Raw genomic sequence first — 9296 nt, forward strand, 5'->3', positions numbered from 1 at the left:
AGCTGAGACTGGCTGTACACACCAGGAGTCCAGAAGGCCAGGGGTGGGGGACAAGCCTGGGGCAGCCCCAGAGGGAGTGAAATCAGCCCTGGGAATCCACAGACCCCACGGGCCACCTTCTCCTTTCATTCTGACCCAGGTCTCGAGCTGCTGCTTTCAGTCTGGCTTCCAAGGAACCCTGAGGGCCTGCTTTTTCATGAAGGGTTGAGGCCTGTTCCGTGGCCACACATCCTCGGCTGTCCTCTGTGTCCCAAACCCAGTGGTTCCAGAGGCTCCTCATACTGCTCCTCCATGGGGATGCACTGCCCGGGAGCCCCCTACTCACAGCCTCCCAGAGGCCTCAGCCCCCCACTGCCTGGGTTCCAGCCCCATTTTCCCTTTGCCTCCCTGTCCCCCTGCAGCAGTCAGGCTGCCGGGCCCCTTCTCCCCTGGTCTTCCTGCAGCCCTATTCCCCGAGAGATCCAGCAAATTCTCTCCCGCCCCAGACAGACACAAGTGGACAGCATTTCAGAGGAAAGGTTTATTGGGCTCCATCCAGGGTGTAGGTGGTTCCTCATGGGTGTCAGGGAGATGGAGGCCACCAGAGCCCCTCAGCTGCCCAGACCCACCCCAGCTCTCTAGGCACTGCCAGCCTTCTCAAGTGCTGTCTCTGAGGCCCCTCTCACTGCTCCATAAATAAATAACTTAAAGTCCCCTTCATAAATAGTCCTCCTGCCTGCCTCAGTGTCTGGGGCCTGCCCCGCTCCCCAGCAGCTCCAGGCCCTGTAGGCCTGAGGTGCTCAGGGCTCCAGGTGTTGAGGGGTGGGGCTGGAGCTCCTCTGTCAAAGCTCCAGGGGACTTGGGTGGGGAGACTTGAGGCCGCTGAGGTGGGCAAAGAAGAGGCGGTCAGTGTGGAGTGGTCAGCATGGGGCAAAGTGGTGAGAGGGCCCTGAAACCCAAAATGATTCCCCTTTTTGGATTTTTCCAAGTTCTACAGAGCAAAGGCCCCAAAGAAGACGCTGCTGGGGCTGACGAAGAGGTAGGGGATGCCTTCTGTTTGGGTGGACAGCTGGTCTCCCTTCGTGAGCAGGAACACGGCGCCCTGGTACATGGAGCGCATCCAGTGACCCTCCAGGCCCGGGTCCACGTTCTTGTGGGCGCTGAGCAGGGGCAGTTGGAAGGAGTACCTGGAGGTCAAGACGTGGACCTCGTGGCTCAGGTAGAGCGGTTTGGGCGAGTAGCTGTGCCCTGAGAAAACCACCTGCGAGTAGACAAAGTACAGGCCACTGGCGGGGACCAGGAGGGAATTGTTGCTCAAAGAGAAGCCATTGAGGAGGAAGCCCTGGTCCGAGTTCGCTCTCCAGCGCAGCCAGTTCTTCGATCTGGGGTCTCCTAGGAAGAGCCACAGGGTGAAGGTGGGGTGGGGTCAAGGGTCAGGGTCAGAGGTCTCCACTCCCAGGAAGCAGCCCTGGACAGCTGAGTTCCTAGGGGATGGTAGAATAGGGTGGAGGCGGCGGTCCCTGTCTCTGGGGTAGGAGCCATTGGGAAGGGCGCACACTTGGGTCCCCGGGTGGGGACAGGGGGAGAGTTGGGACATTTACCGATGAGGTGAGCAGCAGGTTTGAGGGAGCCATAGCCCAAATGTCTCCGGGCAGTCTGGACAGCTGAGGGTGCCAGGCTGACACCGGGGAGTCCCTGGGGAGGAGAGAGTTGAGAAGTCTCCAGGGGCCGGGTCGGCTGGGCCACCCCTGCAGCCCCCACTGTCCGGCTGCCTCACCTGGGCCCCAGGCCACTGCAGAGCCAGCAGCAGCCCCAGGAGGAAGAGGAGGGGGGCACCAGGCACCCTCGGGAGGTAGAGGCCTCCAGGTGATGACATGGGGAGAGCCTGCAGGGAGAGTACGTGAGCGGGGCGGGGCGCACGGCGGAAGACGGGCCTCCCACCCGCCTGCGGTGTGCAGCCACGACAGCTGAGAAGGGGCCAAGCGAGACAGCAGCAGCGACACCGAGGTGAGGGGTGGGCGGGAGGAGAAGAGCCAGGAAGGGAGCAGAGAGGATGGCGCAGGGTCACAGACTGTGGCCAGCGGCAGAGAGACCCAGCCTGACGGATGAGGCCGTCCAGCCGGGAGCAAACCAAAGCAAACCCACCTGGGCCCAGCCGGAGGCAGGCGGCCGGGCCGGCGGAGGGGCAGGACGCCGCAGAGTGGCACAGAGGTGCCAGCGCCGGGAGACAGGCGGGAGAGTCTCACCTGCTGTGCGGGGCCCCTGGGCCCACAGGGACGCTCAGGTCCCTTTATAGAGGAAGCGGCAGTGACAGCGTGGCAGGCGGCGGGCGGGTTCTAGGTCGGGCTGGGGCCTGGGGAAGCCCCCAGGGCTTAGAAGATGCTGCCGTTCAGCCGAAGCAGGAAAGGCTGAGGCCTAGGAGAGAACCGCAGGCCGGGGCCTCAGCAACTGAGTTCTGGGAAAGCGAGTGGGGTCGGGGAACCGTGGGCCAGGACAGCCAGGGAGTGAGGTCAGGCCTGCGGCTTCCAGGGAAGGGACAGGCAATTCTGGGAGTCACAGGGGCAGCCACTGGACTGCGCGGCCTGGGAGTGCGGTTCCCCGAAGAGCCCTCATGCAGAACGCCTCTGCGCGCCTGGCGGGTTGCAGGCTGCTGTCTGCCCAGTTCCTTCTCTCAATCCCCGGCCCGTCCCAGATGGCTGAAGCTGTGCTCATCCTGGTGTGTTCAGATCAAGAAGCTCGCTTCATAGCCCCTGGCGGGGCTTCACAGCCACAGTCCTTGCAGACTCTGCAAGCTGTCCTGGCGTGGCGTGTCCCTTCTCCAGAGTGACTCCTGCACACAGAGGTTTCATTCCATCCCTGAAGGATGGCGTCCACTCCATGACCCACCAGATCAGACCGCCAGAACCCCACATCCCCAGAGTTCCCCATGATGGAGGCTGCAGGATTCCACACAGGAGGGCTGGAGCAGTGACCCAGGGCGGAGCAGCCAGCCCCTGCCTCTCCTTGAAGTTGCCTTTGCGGAGCCTACACACTCCCCCAGGGGCTGGAGGGGAAGCTGCACGGCTGCACTCCTGCCTGGGAAGTGTGAGGCCCTGGGTTCAGTCCTCAACATCACACAAATAAAAATAAAGTCACGCGGGACCATCTTTCTCTCCCCTCCGACCTCACGGCTGCTGGGGATTGAGCCAGGGCCTTGCACATGTTACGCGCACACCTCACCACTGAGCTGCGCCCCCAGATGTTTCTCCTTTATTGATGTGTGTTGTGGCTTGTGTCTCGATGTCCCCCGAAGCCTCATGCGGTCATAGGTGGGGCCTCTTCAGAGGCGGCTGGATCTAGTGTGTGTGATGCAGGGATTGAGTCGGTGCAGAGCTGGGCCCACCGGCGCTGGGACTGAGGCTGTGGGTGGCCCACCCTGGGCAGCCGGGACAGGATGGAAGGGGCAGAAGGACACAGTCAAGCTTCCTCTCTTGCTTGTTTTGTCACCTTCTCTGCCTGCGGTGAAGCGTTTCTCCCCTTAGGTGCCTGTCTGCCACGCCTCCCTGCCTCGGAGCCAGATGATTCTGGGCCGAAACCTCTGCAAAATGCGCTAAATAAACCTTTTCCCCTTGACTTTGGGTGTCAGGTGTTTTGTCTCAGCAGTGAGAAAAGTCAGTGCGACACAGTGTCACTGAGGTGCCCACCGCCGGGGTGTGTGGCTGGGGGAAATGGTTATCTCTACATGGCCCTGCGTGGTTACCCAGTTCCACACACTTTCGGGTCTCCAGTGGGTTTCCTGGGGGCCTCTCTCGGTCCACACCTCCACGGCAGCCACCTATGGCCTAGCTTCTATCAACAAGGGTTAGCTCTTCCTGCTTTTCAGTTTCATTTAAGTGAAATCAGACAGAATATACTCGGTTGTGTTTAACTGTTTTGATCAATCTCATATTTGTGTGATTCATCCCCATGGTTGGCTGCGTCGGGAAACTTTTTATTGCAATATAATGTTCTCTTCTATCAGTATGCTTCGGTGCTCTCTTGTATTGATGATAGGCATTTGGTTTTCAATATTTGGCTTATGAAAAACATTGATATGAACTTTCTTTCTTTTTGTCTTTTTGAGACAGACTTTCACTATGAATTCAGGCTGGCCTTGAATTCACTTTCGTAGCCCAGCCTGGCCCTGAGTTTGAAGTGATCCTCCTGCCTCAGCCTCCCGAGTGCCGGGATCACAAGTGTGTGCCACCATATTTGAGATATGAACAGTCTTGTACGTAAATTGGTTTTCACTTTTAAGTTACAGGTTTTAAAAAAGCAAAGTTTGTAAACATGATTTTATTCACTTTTTGTAAGATGGAGATACCACACTATCAGCCGGCTACTTCAGATAATACCCTTGTGCTATCTCGGTTTCACGGAGGGCGGTAGAGGGGCTGGGCCTGGTGGTGACAGAACCTAAGTCTGGCCCTCCCCCCTGGGCTGTGTTCTCAGCCACAAGGTTCCTGCGGGCCTTGGGGCCCTGACGCGTGTGCACAGGCTCCTCATCCTCTTTTCTCCTTAATTTGAGTTCTGCTAAGTCTGCCTGTCATCTTTTGCTACTCTTAGCTATTAGCTCTTTTCACGCTGTAGGGCTGGATGGTTCCCCTCACCCCTCATGAGTCGCATGCCCACAGTCCTACAAGGGCAGGTTAACCACAGAAAAGCATACAGATTTATTTAATCAAGCTTTTATGTAACAGAGGGGATTTCAGAAAGGAAAACCCAAGCCAGGCTTGGTGGTGCATGTCTGAAATCCCAGCACGTGGGAGGCTAAGACAGGAAGACCACAAGTTTGAGGCCAGCCTAGGCTAGATATTGAGACTGTTTCAGAACAAGCGAGCAAGACAAAGCAGGCTAAAGACCCCGGGGCCTAACGATGACCTGGTGTGTAGCAAGGTGACCAGGCAGCAAGGGTCTGCAACGTGGACTTAGCAGGGAAAATTCAGCTTCTTCTCGCCTCTCCTGGGCATTTCTCCTGTCTGGGTGTGGCGCGGGATGCCTCTGGACAGAGGCTCTTCCACCCACTCAGACTAGGCAGATGGGGGTTTCTTCATGGCCAGCTGTGACATGGCAGGGTGGGAGGTACACTCAGTGTCGCTCTGTTGTAGTTTGCATGCTGTGTCTTTGGGAAGAGGAATTCTAGTTCCGATTGCTTGTTTTGGAGAGAAAAAGGGGCGAGAGGCGGGCAGGAGAGGCTCAGAGAGACCTTGGTGTGGAAGCGGCTCCCGAGGGGCTGTTTGGGTGGACAGCTGGTCTCCCTTCGTGAGCAGGAACACGGCGCCCTGGTACATGGAGCGCATCCAGTGACCCTCCAGGCCCGGGTCCACGTTCTTTAGTCCAAGGTCCTTTAGTCCAAGGTTCTGCGTGCCCTGGGGCTGCTCCTCGGAGAGCTGTCTGAGGCCCCGCAGGTCTCATCCCGCCTCGAAGCTTTCTCTCAATTCCACAAACAACACCAAGCACCCCGTGCACAGAGCTGAGGGAGGCAGATGCACAAGATGGTTCTCTGATCTCGGGCAGCTCAGGGAAAACAGAATGTGACAGGTGCTTGACCATGGGCTGGTGGCGCCTACTGGGAAGCCACTGAAGCTGGCCTGGCCTTCCCAGAGGCAGGGAGGCTTGGCGTGGCCACAGGTGGAAGGAGGAGCACTGCACAGGCCGAGGTGGGGAGGAGCGGACCTGGGCACCGGTGTGCAGCAGGTCCATAGGGTGGGAGCAGAGGCCGGCTCCGAGGACAGTGAGAGGGCAACAGAGGGGTAAGAACAGAGTGCGAATCTCACTTAAACATGATGGCAAAGCCGCCAAAAGCTGAGGGAGGGCTGGAATGTAGGGCCTGGGCCCAGCGCGTCCTTTGCGGGAGGCCCTGAGTTCCTCCTCCTCCATCACTGTGGGGAGAAAAAAAGGAAAAGAAAATGAATTCCATGAGAGAGGAACCACTCAGGTGGGGCTGTTAGAAAATGAGGTAGGAGCTGGGGGAAGCGCAGCCAGGAGACCGGGCAGGAGGGGGTTGTAATGACCAGCCGGGGGACGCAGGGCCTCATACAGGGCTCACACACGGAGGCAGCAGGCCGTACAGAGCAGAGCGTTTCTAGGCGAAGTCTGTGAGTCTCTGTGGCTGTCCGGATGTGATGCAAGAAGGCCTCTTTCAAATTACTCCATTTGGATATTTTCCTAGGTGGGGTGGGACGGGGTGGGGCAGAGTCTCGCCATGTAGCTCAGGCTGGCCTTGAACTCGTGGGGATCTTCCTGCTCAGCCTCCCGTGTGCTCAGATCACAGGTGTGCGCTGCTGGTTAGTCTTTCTATCCTCATTATGGCTATGTCCCTTTTGACCCCTGTGCTCCTCTTCCCTGGGGCTTTATTTCTGTTGTTCCTTTCTTCCTCTCTGATCATGCCAGCAGGTGGACTGACCGACCCCAGCAAAGCCGTTCTACGGGGTAAAACAGTGTTGCAACAACGCTGAGACAGAGACCAGGGAGCTGGCGCTGAGGTCAGAGAGGAAGCCTGGGACATCGGGGGACAAAAAGGGAAAGGCAAGAGCTCTGGGGAGATGGGTGGATGCCAGCGGAAGTAAGGGCACAGCTGCTGGGCTCTGGGGCTGCTGGGGCTGCTGTCACGGGAGTGTGCAGGGCGCTGGAGGAGGCTCCCTGTGATGAGCAATCTTGGTTTCAATCTCAGTTTCAGAGGTTGTGTGAGGTTCGGTTTCTTTCTCGGAGGCTGGCAGTCCGCAGGGGCTTTCCCGGTGGGAGGCTGCTGGCTGGAGTCTTGTGCCCCAACGCAGGGAGACAGCGGTCCCCGCGGAGGTCTCCGTGGAGAAACCAGTGAAATCCCTGCAGCCCCGACCGAGGCCCACATGAGATCCAGATGTAACCTCAACCCCAAACACGGCTCAAATTCAACCCCAACGGGAACCCCAATCTCAAATCTAAACACAGCCAATCCACAAATCCCCAACACAGCATATACTCGACACCTGTGTGGGGTTAATCCGGAAACCCACTGACCCCATTCCTAACCCCAAACTTGAATCAGACCCGAAATGTAAGCTGTTACACCCTGCTGTTGACCTTCCCACTGCTTCACCTCGCTGTCCCTCCCTCTTCCCACTCCGAATGTACTGAGTACCGAGTACCGAGTAATGAGTACCGAGTGAGGCCCACCACGTGCCGGGCTCCTGGCAGGCGGCAGGGCGGCAGGCAGCGGCTTGAGGAAATAAGATGGGGTGATTCGGGGAGCGGCAGGGAACTGCTGTCCAACATGGCATGGCAATCAGTCTAGTTGTCTCCAAGAGACCAAGGGGAACTGGGGTCAAGACCTGGATGGCAGGAAGGAGGGGAGGAGGAGATGGGGAACAAAGCATTTCAGGCACAGGGACCGGCAGTGGCAAAAGCAGACAGGAGGGAAAAATAGAAAGCTCAGGAGGCCCCAGCAGAAAGAGAGAGGGCGCAGAGGGGCAGGGGCAGTGTGCAGGGCATGTGAGGAGGGGACGGCTCAGTTCTGTGCAGGACAAGAGTCATGCTGAGGAGAACAGGGGGTTCGGGGGAGCAGACAAACTTGGATGCACTTCGGCAGAGCTGACAGGCCTGCAGGGTGGGAGGACCTGGGGAGCGGGGAGGCAGGTTCCCAGCTGAAGGGGGACCCAGCGCCCCATCGTGGATGCATCAGGTCCAAACCCATTAGACAGAGTCTTAAGCTGTCACTCGGGCCCTGGATCTTTGAGTCTGCATTCCGAGGGTGAGATCAGAGCAGAGAGAGGGACCTGCAGCTGTCTGTGTGGAGAGGGGGTGCCAGGAGCTGGGGGAGCCTCAGCCTCTGCTTCTGCAGAGACCCTGGGGTTTGCATCTGGCAGCTTCCTTAGAGACAGCTCCATTCCCAGGAAAAAAAGCCTCCTGCTCATCCTGTGTGCCCCAAGACGCCTCCTCCAGTCTTTGTCTGCGAGTGTCCTGGGGCACCTCACAGGCTCAGTCCTCCCGACTCTGAGAGCCCCTCGCTGGCTCGGACCGCACGCCCCGCTTCCCCCGATGATGAGGCAGGAAGAAGGGGCAAGGGGTGAGGTGGTCGCTCTCCGCCGTCCCCCCACCATGGCCAGCCTCTTCCTCCCCAGCCCGGCCTTTGTGTTGGCCACATTCTTCCTGGCACCGACTCAGGCCTCGGGCCCCGCAGGGTGCTGGGAGATGCACCCAGTTTAGGCTTCTGCTCCTCAACTTTCTCAGCTCCGAGGGCTTCGCAGCCATTCTCTGCCCACTTCAGCCACCCGGGAAAGGCTGTGCCTTCAGCCTGTGTCGCGTGGCGTGGGAGGACAGGCACTTCCAGTGCAGCTCTGAACTGTCTTCTCTCAACCCGCACCCACCTCTCCCCCAAAGTCACGGGCTCCAGCTGCTTCTCTTCTTTCTTCTGGTTTTCCTTTAGCAGGTTCCACAAGCACGACTTCAGCTATGGGCGGCTTAGCATCTCTTCCCTCCTGGGTACTCTGTGTGGGGGACCTTGGACCCCAAGCCACATCCCGCGGTCTCCTGCCTGCGTCGTCTTCTCCTTGGCTGTGGAGCACACAGGACAGTGTGCCCTTGGGTGACCCTGGCCATCTGACCACGGAGGTCCTCGGGGCACCCACACACAGCTTTCTGTCCTTCTTTGTGGAACATGTTGTTCTCTTGTAGGTGACATCTTGTGTCTCCACACCCCTACGTCCTTCAGATGACCTTTCTGCTCTCAGTTGGTGATGTCACCTATTTTATGGAGCTTATGCCTCTCCAATGCGATCTCCTTTCTTCTTGCTTATCCCGGCACTTGGCGGTTTTTACTGACCCTTCAGTCTTTCCTGTTTACCTCTTTCTTTCTTTCTTTTGAAATGGGATCTTGCTATGTTGTTCAGGCTGACCTTGAACTCACAGCAATCCTCCTGCCTCAGCCTCCTAAGTGTTGGATTACAAGTATGCACCGCCATGCCTGGCTGTCATTTTTCTTTCCTATATTCTCCTCCATTAAAAACAATTAGAACTAAGATGACAACATGTAATCTATTAACTAGTGATTTCCTACTGTTTATTTTTTCTGAAATTCTGTATAACTTGTACCCCTTTTGTTTTTTTCTTTTTTCTCCTTAAATAAAATGTAAAAAAAAAAAAAAATTAGAAAAAAACATTTTGGAAGCCCAGTGTGATGGCGCACACCTGCAATCCCAGCACTCGGGAGGCTGAGCCAGGAGGTTGCCACAAGTTCAAGGCCAGTCTGGGCTATATCGTAAGACCTTGTGTATATATATTTTTCAGTATCTTTTTCTCTTCCTTTACCTTTCTTCCATTTA

At 57.4% G+C, this 9296-nt stretch overlaps 1 protein-coding gene across 2 annotated transcripts; it reads right to left on the bottom strand.

The window, feature by feature from the left end:
* Positions 1-505: 505 nt before the first annotated feature.
* Lta (lymphotoxin alpha) lies at positions 506-3615 on the bottom strand. 2 transcript variants are annotated; one of them, XM_063239239.1, is made up of 4 exons: positions 2226-3615; positions 1757-1864; positions 1581-1674; positions 506-1371 (listed from the first exon to the last, which is right to left on the bottom strand). In XM_063239239.1, exons 2-4 carry the CDS (start codon positions 1853-1855, stop codon positions 971-973), a joined length of 594 nt encoding a protein of 197 aa, XP_063095309.1. In that variant the 5' UTR covers positions 1856-1864; positions 2226-3615; the 3' UTR covers positions 506-970. The 2 variants fall into 2 exon arrangements, with proteins under 2 accessions (XP_063095309.1, XP_003474031.1); XM_003473983.4 differs by having other exon boundaries at positions 2125-3615.
* Between the last annotated feature and the right edge of the window lie 5681 nt (positions 3616-9296).

The sequence above is a fragment of the Cavia porcellus genome, unplaced genomic scaffold (assembly GCF_034190915.1).
Source record: "Cavia porcellus strain 051 isolate PalLab524CR breed Dunkin Hartley unplaced genomic scaffold, mCavPor4.1 scaffold_28, whole genome shotgun sequence".
NCBI lineage: Eukaryota > Metazoa > Chordata > Mammalia > Rodentia > Caviidae > Cavia > Cavia porcellus.

Coding starts and splice junctions, on each gene's coding strand:
- Lta (XM_063239239.1), bottom strand. CDS start 1,855: ATGTCATCACCTGGAGGCCTCTACCTCCCGAGGGTGCCTGGTGCCCCC. Junction 1,675..1,756: donor TGCAGTGGCCTGGGGCCCAG/GTGAGGCAGCCG, acceptor TCTCCTCCCCAG/GGACTCCCCGGTGTCAGCCT. Junction 1,372..1,580: donor ACCTGCTGCTCACCTCATCG/GTAAATGTCCCA, acceptor GGCTCTTCCTAG/GAGACCCCAGATCGAAGAAC.